At 36.9% G+C, this 19,541-nt stretch overlaps 1 protein-coding gene across 1 annotated transcript; it reads left to right on the forward strand.

Moving 5' to 3' along the window:
- Positions 1-15,308: 15,308 nt before the first annotated feature.
- On the forward strand, positions 15,309-16,676 carry LOC113187780 (sperm motility kinase 2B-like). Its single transcript, XM_026395797.2, has one exon. The coding sequence runs from the start codon at positions 15,309-15,311 to the stop codon at positions 16,674-16,676; it is 1,368 nt and encodes a 455-aa protein (XP_026251582.2).
- The last annotated feature ends 2,865 nt before the right edge of the window (positions 16,677-19,541 follow it).

The following is a 19,541-nucleotide window of genomic DNA, read 5'->3' on the forward strand; positions in this document are numbered from 1 at the left end:
ACATAAAAACAAAAAAAGAATTTTAAACACAGTAAGAGAGAAGTCATATACGAGGGGGATGCTCAATGAGACTGTTAGCTCGTTTCTCATCAGAAACCATTGCAGACAAAAATCAGTAGGACGCTATATCTAAATTTCCGAGAAAAATCAAAACAAGACAAGACAAGCAAAACCTTGCAGCAAAGTATTATCTGACAAAACTATTCTCCAAATATGAATAGGAAATTATTATATTTCCAGGTAAATAAATTCTGAAGGAACTTATACCAGTAGTAGTCTTATATTACAAAAAATGTTAAAGGTAGTTGTTCAAGCTGAGATGACAGACACTAGACAGCAACTTGAAGCCAAAAGAAGGAATAAAAATCATTGGTAAAGTAACTACATAGGTAAATATAAACACCAGTATTATTATATTCTTCGTTTGTATCTTTATTATTGCTTTATATTTTTAGCAATTACATATGGCAATAATTATAAATATATTAAAATACATACAATGTGCAAAGATGTACTAATAAAATATTGTGGCAATAAAAACATAAAGGGATATGAACAGAGGTGTATAGGACTAGAGTGCATAAAATCTATCAAAACTATATTAGTATTATTTAAACTAGGCTTCCTTAAGTTCAAGAAATATCTAAGATAGTGACTAATAACTTAAAACATATATACAGAAAAATAAAAAATGGAAACAAAATACTATACTATAAAATTAAACTAAAAAAAGTAATGATATCAGAAATAGGAAAAGAAATGAAATATAAAAATAAATAGCTAATTGACAGAAGGGCATTAAGCTTTATCAGTAGTTGCTTTAAATATAAATATATTGTCTTTTACAGGAGTCGTAAACTGGATTTAAAAATGATCTATGGACTATCTATTATAAGGCACACACTTTCTATTACTAACTATCAATAATGAATAGAACAACCATGTAGAAAATCAAGAAGAAAAAAAAAGACTTGAATAATATTGTAATACAATTAGGACTAACAACATGTACAGAAAGTTTCACTCAATGATCCCAGAACACATTTTCCTTTGCAGTGAACATGAAATGCTTTGTAAGATAGAACATATATACTACATGCTTTGAAGGATAGTCCACAAAACAAGTATTAATACATTTAAAAATATTAATATCATATGAAGATTCAATTTTGATCATAATGAAATGAAATGAGAAATTAATAACAAAACCTGGAAAATTCATCAATATTTGAAAATGAAACTAGTCTTGAAAAGATATGAGTTAGAAAGTAAACATTTAAAAAAATTAACAAAGAAATAAAAATAAAAGCACACTTACCAAAACTTTTGAAATGCACTGAAAGCAATGGAAACAGAAAGATAGAGCTACAAATACAAGCTAAAAGTGAAATTATATGTATATATGTATATATATATATATATATATATATATATATATATATATATCTTAAATAATTAGGCAAAGATTAAAGCTTAACACAAACTTATCAGTAGGAATGAAATAATAAAGTTTAGACCATGGATAATTGAATTAGAGGATAGAAAAACAAAAGAAACAACAAAACTAAAAGATGGTTCTTTGAAAATGTAAACCCAATTAATAAACTTTTAGGCTACACTAATGAGAAACAAATATTCAAATTATCAATACTAGAAATGAAATTGTCATATTTATTACCTATTTTTTTTACAAAATAAGTTTATATCAGAATACTATAAATGATTGCAAGTCAAACAATTGTAATTCAGTTGAAATAGACACACTTCTAGAAATACAAACCATATTATCATATCTCAGAAAAAAATAGAAACTCCAACTATAGCTATAATGAACAAGGAAATTAAATAAGCAAACTCCTCCCAGAGAGGAAAAGCCCCAGGCCAAATGCCTTTATTGGTTAATTTTACCAAACATAGCACCAATTCCAATTAAACCCTCTGAATGATTTAAGAGTAAGGATTACCTACTAACTCACGCTAGGAGGCCAGAATTACTCTGATACAAAAGCCAAAGACACTTATGAAAACAAAGGTACAAGAAGCTTTCATTGTGAGTATATCTACAAAGAATGTAATAAAATATCAGTATCTAATCCAATCACATATTTAAATTATTACATATGATGAAAAAGTAATTTTATTCTAGGAATGTAAGGTTGACTTAAAATATCATAGTATAACACATAAGTAAAATAAATTGTGAAAGAAACATTTAATTATCTCAATGAAGAAAACCATTTAAAAAATTACAAATCTTCTCATGAATAAAAATACTTGACTAGGAATTGAAGGGAACATTTTCCATCTTATAGAAGTCATACACTAAAAACATCATAGCTAGCATCATATAAATGGTGAAAGCTTAGCTTTTCTTCTGATATCAGGGACAAAACAAGGATGTTAAATATTATCTCTTCTATTTATTATAGCATTGCAAACCCTAAATAAAGAAATGGCTCATAAGAGGCATTAATGTTAGAAAGGAAGAAATAATATCTTCCCTGCATGAGGATAATTTGATATTGGATATAGAAACCCTTAAAGAATATGTGCATGCGTGCGCATACACACACACACACACACACTCACACACACACCACAAAATCAAACAAAAACCTGTTTGAGCTAAAAATCTAATTAGGCACAGCTGCAGGATCAAAAAAATATTTGCATTTGTATACACTATAAATGAGTCATATAAGAAGAAAATTAAACCAGGGATGGTGCAATGGGTGGTTGAGGCAGAGAATCTCAAATTGCAAGCCAATCTCGGCAGTTTAGAGAGGCCCTAGGCAACTTAATAAGACCCTGTCACAAAATAAAAAATATAAAGAACTGGGGATGTAGCTTTAGTAGAGAGCCCCTGTATTCAATTCCCACTACTTCAAAAGAAAAGAAAATTGTTTTAAAAAGCACAGGGATTTACAATACAATTGAAAAGAATATTTAGAAATAAATTTAATGAAAGAAGCAAAATTTCTACACTCAAAATTAGATAACATTTTTAAAAATAGTAAAAAAGTTACAAATAAATGAAAAAATTCTGTTTGTAGGCCGATAGATTTAATATTATTTACATGTCAATACAAAGTAATCTCTAAAAGAATATACTGAGTACCAAAAGCCCAATGATAAACATTTGTATGAATAGTAAAGTATTCCAAAATTCAAAAGGAAACTCAGCAATAAACTTGAAGAACAAAACAAAACATTGTCAGTAGACTCACTTTTCATAATTTTAAAACTTACCACAAAGCCACAGTAATCAAAACTATCCAGCATGCAGATTAATGGCACAAAACACAAAGCCTAGAAACCCTCACAATTTTGGACACTACTTTCAACAAAATGATGCAAGATCATTTGATAATCAAAGGACTGGTTTCAACAAAAGTCTGTGATGGGAAATGTTATATCCACAAGCAACGAGTGAAGATAGACTCTTACTTTTATAATTCAAAATGAATAAATAACTGAATTTGAGAACTAAAGCTATAAAACCTTCAGATGAGAACATAGAGCGAAATGTTCATGGCATTTTATTCAGAAGTGATTTTTTTTTTAGAACTGACACCAAAAACATAAGCAATAAAAAATGAGACTGATGTAACTTCCTCAAGATTAGAAACATTTGAGCATCAGAGGTTACTATGAAGAGAATGAAAAAGCCACTTTCAGAATGGTAGAAAATATATGCTAATCATATCTGATACGGAATTTGTATCTGGAATATGTGGAAAACTCTTTTAACTCAACAACATCATCAAAAACAACAACAGAACAACTCAATCCCAAAATGAGCAAAAGACTTGCATAGATATTCTCCAAATAAGATATATAAATGAGGGCTGGAGGTGTGGCTCAAGCCTTAACACGCTCGCCTGGCATGCGCGGGGCGCTGGGTTCGATCCTCAGCACCACATAAAAATAAAAGATGTTGTGTCCACAGAAAACTGAAAAATAATATTAAAAAATCCTCTGTCTCTCTCTCTTCTCACTCTTAAAAAAAAGATATATAAATGACAAATAAGCACATGCAAAGATACTAAAAATCATCAGTCATTAGGCAATTGGAAACCACAATGGAAAACTACTTTGCATCCATCAGGTGGTTTTTGAAAAAAAAAAAAAACATATAAAAAGAAAACCAGAAAAAAAAGTGTTTAAGAATCACTGAGAGGGCTGAGGTTGTGGCTCAAGGGTAGAGCACTCACCTGGCACATGGGAGACCCTAGGTTCGATCCTCAGCACCACATATAAAAAAGAAATAAGTGAAATAAAAGTATTGTGTCCAACTACAACTAAAAAAAATTAAAAAAAAAAAGAATCACTGAGAAAAACAGTAGGTTCTTAAGTTTGGGAATACCATATTACCCAGAAATTATACTCATATACCACAAAGAAATGAATGATGGACTCAAACATTTATTCAGTTTTAGACAGCCTTTTTTCCTGGTGTGGCCAAAATATATGACAACAATTTCAGGAGGGGGATTTTGTTTGGGGGCTCATGTGTTAGATGTCTTAGTCCATAGATGACTAAGTCCATTTTAGGGGGCTCAAGGTAAGGCAGGACATTGTGATGGAAAAGTAGGAGGAAAGCAGTTCAGAACATGGCCTCTAATCAAGCAGAAAATGTACCCTTCACCAAGGATAAAATGTATACCCCCAAAGCACAACCCAAATAACCCATCTCCTCTAGCTATACCCTACCTGTCTAGTTACCACACGGTCAGATAATTAATGCACTGAATAGGTTTAGACACTCATAACCCAATCATTTCACCTTAATTTTTTTTTTTTTTGCATTGTATCACACATGAGCTTCAGGGGGACATCTCATACTGAAACCACAAAATACACTAATATTGTTTGGTCTTAAAAAATGAAATCCTGATATGTGGCTCAACATAGTTGAATCTTGTAAACATCATACCAAGTGAAATAAGTTAGGGACAAATTCTGTATAATTTCCACTGTGTGAAGAAAGAGCAAATTCATAAAAACAGAAAAGCAGATTAAGGTTTCCAGAGGCTTAAGGGTAGGCATAATTAAGAGTTATTTTTTAATAATTATAGAATTTTGGTTTCAAGTGATGAAAAGTTTTGGAAAAAGAAATTGGTGATGGTTACACAAAATTGTAAATGCATTAATGCTACTGAATAAACACTTACAAATGGTGCAAATGGGAAAGCTTCATTTTATATACACTTCATTTAAAAAAGTGGGGGGCTCCTTTATTCCCTCTATTTGGAATGTATTTTTCCTGATAACTGACTATAACTCCATATAGCCACTTATTTACTTCATTATAACCTTTGCTCCATTTTCTTATTTAAAAGAACTTATTATTTTCTAATAATATTTGTGTGTGTATATATATACATACATATATATACATATATATTACTTGCATGCTTTTAAAAAATATTTCTTTCTTTATTTTTTTAGTTGTAGATGGACACAATACCTTTACTTTATTCATTTATTTTTATGTGGTGCTGAGGATGGAACCTAGGGCCTCGCACATGCTAGGTGAGTGCTCTACCACTGAGCCAGCCCCAGCCACACTTGCATGCTTTTTATGTTTGTTGTTTATGTTTTGTTAACCCCACTGGAAACTAAATTTCTCCAAATTTGTAATCTTTGTTTTACTCAAGTATAACAGCAGTCCAAATACAAAGGACACAGTCAATAAATATTTACAGAATGAATGCATAGATTATTAAAGTCCTAAACAACTATCCTCTGTGGAAGTGCAAGAATGTTGGATTTTATTTGGAAATGGAACATGGTAATAATATGCTAGTGATTTTAGTGATAGCCTTAGTAAAAGAAGACATTTTTTAAACTTTGCTATTATTACTAATTCCTTCTATTAGTATTAAAAGCCTAAATAATGTAGTTCTTGCAGTATATACCATGGTTTCATTCAGTAGAATGCCTTTGGAAATGTGTAGTATATGAACATGTTCAACTGAGGATATTTCTTTTGTCATTGTTTTTCTCACACAATAATGTCCAACAGCCCTGCTACATAGGTTGAAAAACACCAACATTAATCTACTTATCTATATGTAGTAATCACACATTTTTTGCATGTACACTGACTTTTGGAAATGCCTTTGATATATAATAAAAGAACAATATTATATCAAGGCAAACCTTAAGAAAGGAGAGTTACTTGTTTACTGAATTATAATTAGCCTCTATGCATGTTGAATTGAAATCAAATTTCTGTTAAATAGGGCCCCAAGAAATCAATTGTAACCAGCAGTTAATGACCAGTTTGCTAACAGCTTGAGGAAAAGCCAAGGGCAGTTTAACACTTGAACAAATTAGTTGTTAACTGTGCTAATGACTGATTTTGCAGGAATTGTTGCTATTATAAACAGTCATAAATCTAGCTTTACCACTGAGTCTAGAAAAGTTTGCTGCCAAAAAATATTGTTATGTCCTCAGTTTTATACTCTGAATTCTAGTTAACATGAAATTCTAAGATCATATAATGCTAAATTTCCTGCTTTCTTGGGAGTAAAATTAGAAAATTTAGTCTCTCTTCTCTTTTTGTAGTATAGTTTCATGTATGTATAGAATTCTGATACTTTATTATGAGAATCAGTAGTTTATAATGAGAATATGCATTCTAAATTTAAAAGTATATTGATGATCTATATTTTAAAATATGCATTTTGTAATGTCCGTATTGATTTCCAGAGTTGATGCACCAATTTGCAATACCTTTTCTCCTAAATCCTTGCCAAAATTTATTGTTACTTGTATTCTTAATAATTTCTATTCTGACTGAGGTGAGATGGACTTATAGTGTTGTTTTAACTTGCATTTCTCGAGTTGCTAGAGATGTTGAATATTTTTCATATATTTGTTGACTATTTGTATCTTTTCCTTTGTGAACTGCCTGTTTAGCTCCTTTGCCCATTTATTGATTGGGTTATTTTTTTTTCTTGACTCTTTTTATTGGAGGTCTTTTTATGCCTGGACATAAATGCTCTTATCTGAGGTGCAGTTGGCAATGATTTTCTCCCATTATGTAGGCTTCATTTTCATGTTCTTGATTGTTTCCTTGCTGTGAAGACTTTTAGTTCAATACCATCCTATTTATTAATTATTGATCTTACTTTTTTCCACATTTTGGATCTTGTTGAGAAAGTAGTTTCCCAGGTTGACATGATGGAGAGTTGGGCCTACATTTTCTTTTAGGAAGCACGAGGTCTCTGGTATTATACTTCATCTACTTTGTGTAGAGATTTGTGCTGGGTGAGAGATAGGAATTAAAATTTATTCTGCTACATAAGAATTTTCAGTTTTCCCAGCATCATTTGTTGAAGAAGTAACTTTCTCCAATGTATGTTTATGGCAACTTTGTATAGTATGAGGTAACTGTGTTTATGTGAGTATGTCTCTGTGTCTTCTGTTCTGTTCCACTGATCATTGTGCATGTTTTTGTGCCAATACCAGCTGTTTTTGTTAATATAGCTCCATCGTATAATTTAAGGTCTGGTAATATAATGCCTTGTGCTTCATTTTTCTAAGAATTGCCTTAGCTATTGTGAGCCTCTTATTTTTCCCAAATGAATGTCTTGATTATTTTTTCTATATTTATGAAGAACATCATTGGAATTTAAATAGGAATTGCATTAAAGTCTGTAGAGCACTTTTGGTAGTATGGTCATTTTGACAATATTAATTCTGCCTATCCAAAAAACATAGGAGATCTTTCCACTTTCTGAGAGTTTCTTTAATTTCTTTATTTAGTGCTCTGAAATTTTCACTGTAGTGGTTTTTCACCTTTTTGTTAGACTGACTCCCATGTATTTCTTTTTTTTTTTTTTGAGGCTCTTTTAAATGGGATAGGTTTCTCATTTCGCTTTCAACTAATTTGTCATTAGGTGTGTAGAAACAACAGATTTTTTAAATAGGTTTTAATTTTATATCTTGATACTTTGCTGAATTTGTGAGTGCTAGAGACTTTCTGGTAGAATTTTTTTTGATCTTCAAAATATAGAATCATTTCATTGGCATATAGGAATAATTTGAGCTCTTGATTTCCTATTTTATCTATTTATTTATTTATTTGCATAATTACTCTGTCTAGAGTTTCAAAGACTGAGTTTAATAGAAGTGGTGAAAGAAGGCAAAACTGAATTCTTTCAGTTTTTAAAGGGAATGCTTTCAATTTATCTCCATTTATAATGGTGTTGGCCTCGAATTAACATATATATATATATATATATATATATATATATATATATATATAATATATATAATGTTGAGTTATGTTCTTACAATCTCTAGTTTTTTCTAGTGTTTTGAACATGAATAGATATTGCATTTTCAATGAAATTTAGACAAAAACAAAACAATTTAAAAAAAACAAAATGTTGGTTCTTTGAAACAATGAATAAAACTAATAAACTTTTAGCCAAGCTAATGAAAAAAAGGAGAGGAAAAAATGCAAATTACTAAAATTCATAATGAAAAAGGGTATAGCATCATGGACACTACTGAAATACAAGCATAATTATCACGACCTGTTTGAGATTTGCTCAGTTTCTGTAAAATAGGGTGGTGAGTCAGATTAGAAATATTAAAGCTTTAGAAATTTAAAAAATAAAGCAATGTCTAGACTATAGCTCAGTTGGTAGAGTGGTTGCCTAGCATGTATAAGGCCCTGGGTTCAATCAAAGCATCACCACATACAAAAAAAAAATAGAAAGAAAGAAAAAGAAATAAAGAAAAGACATAGAAATAAGTGAAAAGCAGAGGCATGGTGGAATAATCCATCTCTGATAGTGACTGGATGTAACAACAAAATGAAGCTGATGCTCTTTATTATATGGGTAGGAACACCAATGGGATTCCGTGTGAAAAACATTCTGAGAAGTAATATTGACAAATTTCTAGAGACACATGACCTACCCAAATTGAATCAGGAAAACATAGAAAATTTAAACAAATAAATGTCACCAATAAAATTGAAGATGTCAAAGAAAAGAAAAACAAAGAAAATCCCAGGACCAGATGGCTTCTCAGCCTAGTTCTATCAGACCTTCAAAGAAAAATTAATACCAATTCTCCTCGAAATAATCCATGAAATCCTAAAGAAAGGAACCCTTCCTAAATCATTTTATGAAGTTAATGTAACCCTGATACCAAAATCAGACAAAGACACATCAAGGAAAGAAAATTTCAGACCAATATGTGTAATGAATATAGATGCAAAAATTCTTAATAAAATACGGGCAAATTACACACAACAACATATTAAAAAACACTGCACCATGATCAAGTGGGATTCATCCCAGGGATGCAAGGTTTGTTCAATATATGGAAATCAATGTAATTCATCACATCAATAGACTTAAAGACAAGAGTCATATGATTATCTCAATAGATACAGAAAGCATTTAACAAAATATAGCATTCATTCATGTTCAAACACTAGAAAAAATAGGGATAGTAGAAACAGGCCTTAACATTGTAAAAGCTATATATGGTAAAACCAAGGTCAATATCATTCTGAATGGAGAAAAATGAAAGCATTCCCTCTAAAACCTTGAGCAGGACAGGGATGTCCTCTTTTTACCACTTCTATTGAACAAATTTTTGAAACTCCAGGTAAAGAAATTAGATAGACAAAATAAAGAAATTAGAAGGATACAAATGGTAAAACAAGAGCTCAAATTATCTATATGCTAATGACATAATCTTATATTTAGAAGACCAGAAAAGCTCCATCAGAAAGATTCTAGAACCGATAAACAAGTTCAGCAAAGTAGTAGTATAATATAAAATTAACACCCATAAATCAATAAATAAATTTATTGTGTTCCTATATACCAATGGTAAATCAGTTGAAAGAGAAATTAGGAAAACTGTCCCATTCACCATAGCCCCTCAATGTTTTAAATAAATAAATAGAAAGAAAGAAAAACAAAAACAAAAAAAAATTTGCAATCACTCTAACAAAAGAGGTAAAACACCTATTCAATAAAATCTACAGAACACTAAAGGAAGAAATTGAAGAAGACTTTAGAAATAGAAAGATCTTCCATTTTTATGGATAGGCAGAATTAACATTGTTGAAATGGCCATACTACCAAAAGCACTATACAGATGTAATGCAACTCCTATTCAAATTCCAATGATGTTCTTCATAGAAATAGAAAAGTAATCATGAAATTTATTTGAAAAAATAAGAGGCCCAGAATAGCGAAAACAATTCTTAGTGAGAAATGTGATGCAAGAAGCATCAAAACACCAGAACTTAAATTGTACTATGGAGGTATAAGGTATAGTAACAAAAACAGAATGTTATTGTCACCAAAATAAATATGAAGACAAATACAACAGAACAGAAGAGAAAGAGACAAACCCACATAAATACAGTTATCTAATACTAGAAAAAGATGCCATAAAAACACGTTTGTAGCAAAGATAGCCACGTCAACAAATGATGCTAGGAAAAGTAAAAATCCATATGTGGCAAAATAAAATGTATAAAATGTGACCCCAATCTGTCATCCTGCACAAAACTCAAAGTAGATCATGGACCTAGGCATTAGACCAAAACGCTGGGTTTACTTGAAGAAAATGTAGGACTGACTCTCCATCATGTTGGCTTAGGAAGAAACTTCCTCAAAAGACCTCTCAAGTGCAATAAGTAAAATAAAGAATCAATGAATGGATGGTATTCAACTAAAAAGTTTCTTCACAGCAAGGGGAAGAATGGAAAGAAAATCATTGCCACCTGCACCTCAGATGGAGCATTAATCTCCAGGTTATACAAAGATGTCTAAAAACTTAACACCAAAAGAATAACACAAACAAAAATGGGCAGAGGAGATGAACAGACACTTCACAGCAGAACAAATATGAACAATCAACAAATATATGAAAAAAATGCAAAAAATGTCAACATCTCTAGCAATTAGAGAAACACAAATCAAAACTACCCTGAGATTCCATCTCACTCCAAGCACAATGGCAATTATCAAGAATATGAGCAACAATAAATGTTGGCTAGGATGTGGGGGGAACGTTACACCCATACATGGCTGGTGGGATTGCAAAAAGCAATAGGAAGATTTCTCAGAAAACTTGAAATGGAGCCAGTATTTGTCCAAATTATTTTCCTCCTTGGTATATACCCAAATGATTTAAAAGATGCATACTACAGTGATGTAGCCACATCAATGTTTATAGCAGCTCAATTCACAATAGCAAAGTTATGAAACAAACTCAGTGCCCTTCAGCAGATGAATGGATAAAGAAAATGTGGCATTCCAGAACTTACAATGAGAAATCTGATGAGGACCCTATGGAGAAATTATGATGAGCCTTTACTCCCTTTCAACACCATAGGCATTAGGCTGCATTCTAGTATCTTAGAGAACAGAGCATTTGGTTATAGTATCATGATGTGAGTGAGGTTCTACCATACATTCACACCAATTATTTGGAAGAAAATATAACTGAATTGCTTGAATGTGGATATGATGAGGTCTTCCAAAGGCCAAAGGTATTAAAAATATTTAAACTTGAAATGAAAAAAAATATTGAATTAGTATAAAAGACTACATTTTTTTTCTCTTCAAACTGCTTACATAGTGTCCCAGGAATTTTGATATGTTGTATTTTTATTATCATGTGTTTTGAAGAATTTCTTATTTCCTTTATGGCCCATTTTTTAATAGTATTTTCAATCTCCATGTTTTATGTGGTTTCTATTTTTCTTATTGATTTCTAATTTCATTTCATTATGATATGATACAATGTATCATGTATTTTATATTTGCTAAAACTTACATTGTTTCATCAAACTTGGCCTATTTTTCAAAAATATTCCATAAGCTGCTGAAAGCGTTGTAAATTAAGTTGTTTTTATATAAAATATTCTGTAGACCTTAATTTCTAGTGCCTGACTTCTCTGTTATCAGTGAAGTAATGTTCACAAATTTTAAGAGTGGAAATAGAATATATGTGAAAATGTGGAAAAGCTATCTTTAAAGTCCATTTGAGGGTGGAAAATAGACGCATATATTAATTCAAACCAATGGTCCTTAAATTTTGTTTAATGTGAATATACTTTTTGTAAAAATAAACTTTATTTCCAAGCTTTACTTCATGTCTCATATCTGAAAGACAAATGTAGAACTATTCTATTAGAAAAATGGATGGGACTTAGAGACCATGGTTAATCCTCCTATTACGAATTCTGAGATGTGTTCACAGAATGTGAGAGCACTGAGGGGCAAGTTATAGACTGATGGAAGTACACAAATAGTGGAAGATGATAAAAAGAATTGAAAACCTAGTTATCAGTGACTGCTAAACTATAAACACATCTGGACAACCTTCTTCTTCTTCTTCTTCTTCTTCTTCTTCTTCTTCTTCTTCTTCTTCTTCTTCTTCTTCTTTTTTAAAGAGAGAGAGAGAGAGAGAGAAAGAGAGAATTTTTTTTTTTTTTTAGTTTTCAGTGGATACAATATCTTTGCTATCACTTGAGCCTCATACCCAGCCCCACATCTGGACAACCTTTATTTGACAAAAACACAAAACTGACCCTAAGGTTAAAGTCAGATGGAGGAGCAGGTGAGTACCAAAGTTATAACAAGAAGCTGAAATCCATCCTAATGAATCATCTGAAGAAAGAAAGAACATGTAACTCGGAGGGAATTAATGTAAATACTTCCACGATTCTGGCAATCAAAAGAGCTCCATCAAAGAGTTTAGGACATTAAGGTTAATGTCACATGATTGATTCTGATCCACTCTTATTCTCCTATTGAGTATGGATAACATTTTTATAGTTGTGACTTGTTTATTTATGTACTTATTTACTTCTTTATTTTTGTTGGGTGAGGTGAGAGCAAAGAAGGTTTGAAGCATTAGCTTTTGAGAATGAACCAGTGTTTCAACAATTGATAGTACAACTTGGCAGAAAATATCAAAGAAATTCAACACCTTTTAAGAAAAGGATACAAGAGATATTTATAGTACACTTAACCAAAAACCAAAATACTAACTAACTTTTTTCAATATTTCCAAAACAGATAAATTAATATAGGCCAGGGATCTTCAAAGGAATGGACATAAGAGATATTTATAGTACTGTTAATCCAAAAACAGAATACTAATTTTTGTATTCTACCCAAAGCACATAAATGAGTATAAAGCATATCCTGTGCCATGAAGAAAATTTGCCAAATTTAAATAATTGAAAACATACTTGGTGTGATCTTTCACCACAAAGGACTCAAACTAGAAAACAGCAAGATAAAAAAAAATGTCTTCAAAACCTTGGGAAAAAAGCACAAATCTCAAGAATCTATGGGCCAAGGAAGTTTAAAAGGAAATAAAATGGACACTGAACCTAATGAAAAACAACATCTAAAAATTGTTAGACCACATCTAAAGCAGTACTTGGAAATTGATACCATTAAAAACATATTAGAAATAAGAAAAAGGCACAGATTTTCATTTTTACAGCTGGGAAATATTGGGTAGTGGTAGGGGGATTATCTGGGTAGCAAATAAACCAAAATCAATCAGAATAAACATCAAAGAACAGAGATTAATCATATTAAAAATAGAAACAATGGAAGAAATCAGTGAGACAGAGCTGATTCTTTGAAAAGATTAATAAACTTCACAAATTTGTAATAATTTTGATAAAGGAAAGAATAGACAATTTTAAATATCAAGTCTTACATGGAATATTAATTATGACAGACCCTGAGACATAAACAATGTAATAAAGAAATGGTGTTGTTGTGGTTTTGGTACAATAGCCTCCCCACAAAAGGGTTAATCTATTGGCAGGTTGGTCCTTTGTGTGGTGATGATAGCCAGTGGAATAGTTCAGAGGTGAATCAAGTGAAAGGTTATTGGGTCAGTGGACATCATGAATTTTCATAACCCTACTCACTAAGGATATGCACTTCCTTGACAAACCTGGGGGGTCATATGATGATATGGATTGATGTAGAAACAGCATAAAATAAATTTCAACACCTTTGGAAAAAACGTGGCAGAAAAACAGAAATAGAGTGTGTTATAGTTGAATTATATCTCTCAGTGCACTTGTTTAGATTCTAATCCCAACCCAGGAATAAGACCTTTTTTTCAGAAATGGCAATATTATGAGATAATTACCTTAAATGGGACCATAAGGAGTAGGACAAGCTTTTGTTACAGTGTGAATTGCGTCCTTACAGAAAGCAGGGCAAGCTGCTGGTTTGGTGTGACTCGTGACCTTATAAGGACAGCAGGGTGAGCTGTTGGTCCAGTGGGCACTTTTGTCCATGTAAGGAAAGCAGGGAAGGCTGCTGATTCAGTAGGACTTGTGTTCTTCTAAGTCAGGGAAAGCTCCTGATTCACTTTGCCTTGTGTTCATGAATGATTATCTTCTCTCCAATCTAATTGATTTTTACACGAAATATTTGAATTTCCCTTTCATTTTAAGTTTGTCCTACAGGTATTACCATGGAGTTACTCTGGGCATTCCCTTTAACCTAAGATGGAAGAATACCCCTGGTGTGAATCTATATTCAGTAACAGAAAATGCAGTTCTTTTACATCTCTACCCCATCCCCCTCAGTTACTGGAATCAAAATGTAATGCATATGCATTTTATATAGGACTATATGGAGAATTTATGATCAACCTTTTCTCACTCTCATCCCCACCAGTGTTTATATTATATTCTATGGTATCTTAAGAAAGAGAACAATTTTGTTTTAGTATCACCATGTGAGTGAGGTGGCACCATCCTTTTGACACCAGTTATTCCAGGTTTGAAAAAAAAATTGAATACCTTGAGTGTAGATACATTGTAGTCTTCAAAGCAAAAAATTATTACAGAATTTTAGACTGAAAATAAATGGTATGTTGAAGTTCCATAGAAATTTTAATTTCTAAACAAGTAAATGTCTCATAACCCACTAAAGCAAGGGAAAAAAGCCCTGAAGATTTTCCTTATTCCTAATCTGAAAACAGAAAGAGCTCTGGAGGCTCAAAAGTGAGAGGACCATAGGGCTTATGGCAAAGTATGACTGGGTGATTGCTTGCTTTGATGTCACAAGGAGCCATTGTGAGAAAGTTTCAAACAGTAAGATATATGAGAAAGTGACTGTGGTAGTTTTTGTCCACAAGTACAGGAATCTCTTGGAAGTGACCTGTCGGATACCCAGATAGTGCGTTTAGAGGTTGGTGGTTGGCTCTTTTGAAACTGTTTTATTCTGTTATTTTTTGGGCTAGCATCCTTAGTGGTAGTTCTGCTGAGGATGCAGAGTCAGAACATTCAGAGGCTCAGCTCCTGCACGAAGAAAGTGGTCAAGGATCACTATGAATTTCTAGGGGTCATTGGGCATGGCGGATTTAGCCTGATAAAACTGGCTCGACATCACCTCACTGGGGCAGAAGTGGCAGTCAAAGTGGTGTGCAAAAATGAGAAGAATATGCCGGTACTCTCAGAACCAAATATTATGAGGAGCCTAGATCATCCGAATATCATTCGATTGTTTCAGATCATTGAAACTCAGAGAAATATCTACATAATAATGGAATACGCAGATGGGGGGAAGTTACTTCACCATATTCCACCAGGTGGCATGCAGGAGGAAAAGGCCCGCAGATTTTTCAAACAGGTGGTGAGTGCCGTGGACTACTGCCATGACAAGGGAATTGTGCACCGAGACCTTAAGCCAGAGAATGTCGTGGTAGATGCCAGAGGCAACATAAAACTTATTGACTTTGGCCTCAGCACCTGGTTTACCTCTGGCCCAAATCGCAGGCATGTCTGGGGCACTCTCTCACATCTTGCCCCCGAAGTGGTCCTGAGGCAAGCACATGAGGGCCCCCATGTGGACATCTGGAGCCTGGGCGTTATGCTATATTTTTTGTTGACTGGGACCCGCCCTTTTGTGGGGCGCACCACTGAGGATTTACTGAGTCAGATCGTGTTAGGAACATTCAACATCCCTGACCGTGTTCCAGTGGAGGCGCGTCAACTTATCCATCAAATACTGACCCTGAACCCCAGGAAGCGGCCCACATGCAAGCAAATTCTTCAGCACCCATGGCTGACACAGGGTGAGCAGTATGTACCCCAGCATTTTACTGAGGCACTCACCGAACCCCCAGACCCAGAAATCATGACCATTCTCTGTGATCTGGGTTTTGATCCTTATAAGACCTGGGTGTCTCTGGCCACTAGGAAATTCAATACAGCCATGGCGACATACCTTATATTAAAGCACCAGAAAAGCCAGGGTCCAGGCTGCATGTTCCAGGGGAAGCCTGTGCCTCCAAGGGTTAAGCCTCACCCATGCCTCACGGATCTTTCCCATTTCACTGGCATCACCAAAAGGAATCCTAGCGAGCCTGTGCTTCCCACCTTCCCCATGCCTCAGCTGCCTGAGGAGGCCAAACAGGCAGGGAAAAAGGCTATGAGAAGTGCCAGCCTTCCGGCCCTTCATCTCCACTTCCTGACTACAAGGACCACGGTGCCTGATGTACCCACCCAGTCTGACTCTGGGCAACAGCATGCCAAGAGGAAGCACTGGAAGTGGGTGGTTAGGGGAATTGGTTCTTGTGTCCGAAAACTGTGCTGTTGTATACCATGTGTCAGCAATAAGGTGGCTCCAATGTAAGGGGGAAGAAATATTCCAGATGCCTAATAAGTGTGGCTCTGATGAAGTGGAGAGGTAAAACCAGACAGCTAAAATAGTGGACAGCCAGAAGACATGATCAGTTGACCCTGACATCTCAGCCTGGGCATGAGTCATATGGACTCTGAAGACCTGCAGAAGCTAAACCTGAAAACTACCTTAGGTTCCTCTGCATAGGTTCTGGCTGAGAGTACTTTGGATCCACCAGGGACATCAGGAGTCTTCTCTGCCACATCCTGATAAAGACATGAGATGTTGGAAGCCACAAATGAACTGAGGGCAAGTCTAAGCCATCTCTATCGGCAATGTGCCCCTTAGAGAATTCTGTGTAGTCTCAGCTGAGACTGCTTCACTGACTGCAAAAATCATGGTCAGAGATTCTGTGACATATAGGCCTCCTGGACCCATGCAGGAGCCAGGGCCCAGAGTAGTCCCAGGTCCATCCTGCCATTGGCAGAGGCCCGCCTGAGATCAGGCCTGGCCAATATCCACCTCGCTGACTACCTCAGGAGCTAGGTCCCAGGGTGGGCCAGGGTTCATCATGCCACAAGTAGAACCCCACCAGAGCTCAGGACCACCTCCACCCACCAGCAGACTCCTGCCTGAGATCAGGCATGACCCTCACCTGCCTTGCTGACTTGCATGGCACTTGGTCCCAGGGTCCTTTCTGCCACCAGCAAAAACACTCTGGAGCTCAGCACCAGCGAAGGATCGCCTCTGCCCAGCAGCAAACTCCCACCAGAGCTCAGGCCTGGCCCAGATCCGCCTCACTGACCAGCGTGGAAGCCAGGGCACAAGGTAGGCCCAGGTCCATTGCGCCACTGGCACAGGCCCGCTGGAAGACACACCTCAGAGCTCAAGCTAGGCCCAAATTCACCTCACTGACCAGCACGGGATCCAGGGCCCAGGCAAGCCCTGGGTAAATCCCACCACTGGCAGAAACCTGCCAGAACTGAAGCCCAGCCCAGACACTCCTTGTGACATCCACTGGTGCTCAGACCCAAGGTAGCCCTGGGTCCATCCCAACACTGGAAGACATCGCCAGAGGTCTGGACAGCCTCTGCCCACTGGTAGACACCTGCAGGAGCTCAGGCACCAGCAGGTTATGACTCGCCGACCCACACAGGATCCCATCCCAGGCCCAGGATAGGCCCAGGTCCTTCCCACAACCAGCAGAACCCTGCTGGTTGAAAGATCAGAACTGCCTCCGCCCACTAAGAGAACCCCTCCTGATCTCAAGGCTGGCCCAAATCTACCTTGCCATCAGGGTAGACCCATTCCTTCCTGCCACCAGCAGACCCCCCTGCCAAGACTCAGGCCTGGCCCAGATCCACCTTGCTGAACAGCATGGGAGCCAGGGCCTAAGGTAGGCCAGTTTCCATCATGCCACCAACAAAGCCCTGCTGGAGCTCAAGACTGCCTCCCCCCACCACCAGACTCCTGCCTGAGCTCATGCCTGGCCCGGATCTGCCTTGCTGACCTGTGTGTGAGCTCAGACACAGGGTAGGCCGGAATACATCTCCCGACCTGCAGACATCCGTCTGAGCCCAAGCCTGGCCAAGGACTTGCCTCTGCCCAGTGGCACGTCTCCACCAGAGCTCAGGCCCATCCCAGATCTGCCTTGCCCAGCTGCACAGGGATCCAGGGCCCAGGGTAGGCCCAGGTCATCACGCCACTGGCAGAACCCTGCTGGAGCACAGGACCACCTCCACCCACCTAACAGACCTCGCAGGAGCTGAGGCCCAGCACAGATCCACCTCCTTGACCTGAGTGGGAGCCAGAGTACAGCTTAAACCAGGATGATCCCACCACCAGTAGATAACTGACAGATTCAGGCCTGACCCAGATTCAACTTACCCACCAGCGTGGCATCCTGGTTCAAGGGCAGGCTTGTTTCCATCACACCACTGGTAGAACCCTCCTAGAACTCAGGACCACCACTGCCTACCAGCAGACTCCAAGACAGAGCTCAGTTATGACCCAGAACTGTCTTGCTGACCTGCGTGGGACCTCAGTCCCACGGTAGGCCCACGGTAGGCCCAAGTCCATTCCGCCACCAGTAAAAACACTCTGGAGCTCAGGCCCAGCCAAGGACTGCCTCTGCCCAGCAGCAGACCCCCACTAGAGCTCAGGTCTGGCCCAGATCCACCTCACTGAGCAGTGCGGAAGCCAGGCATAAAGTAGGCCCAGGTCCATCGAGCCACTGGAAAAGCCCTGCTTGTGCTTGGGACTGCCACCACCCACCTGCAGAAAAACATCTGAGCTCAGGTCAGGGCCAGATGCACCTTGCAAGAGCCAGGGCCCAGAGAAGCCCCGGTACATGCTGCCAACGGCAGACACTGTTGGAGCTCAGGACTGAATCCTCCTAGGGGCAGAAACTGGCTGGAGATCAGGGCTGGCCCAGGACTGCCTCAGACCACAAGCAGATCCCTACCTGAGCTCAGAGGAAGCCATATCAGCCTCACCAACCTGCCCTGTAGCCAGATCACACTGTAAACCCAGGTCCCTCCCACCACTGTCAGACACTGGCCATAACTGAGGAGGAACCAGACCCTCCTGGATGACATCTACAGGAGCTTAGATCCAGAGTAGGCACGGGTCCATTTCACCACTGGCAGACCCTGCCAGAGCTCAGGACTGCCACCACCCACAAGCAGACACCTGCTGAAGCTCTGGCCCTGCCCAGAATCTCCTATGGCAAGCTGCAGACCCACACGGAGCTCAGGCTTGTCTCAGATCTGCCTCCCTGACCTGCATGGGAGCCAGGTCCCCAGGATAGGCCCGAGTCCATTCTGCCACCAACAAAAACACTCCGGAGCTCAGGCCCGGCCAAAGAGCTCCTTCACC

The sequence above is a fragment of the Urocitellus parryii genome, chromosome 2 (genome assembly GCF_045843805.1).
Source record: "Urocitellus parryii isolate mUroPar1 chromosome 2, mUroPar1.hap1, whole genome shotgun sequence".
Taxonomy (NCBI): Eukaryota; Metazoa; Chordata; class Mammalia; order Rodentia; family Sciuridae; genus Urocitellus; species Urocitellus parryii.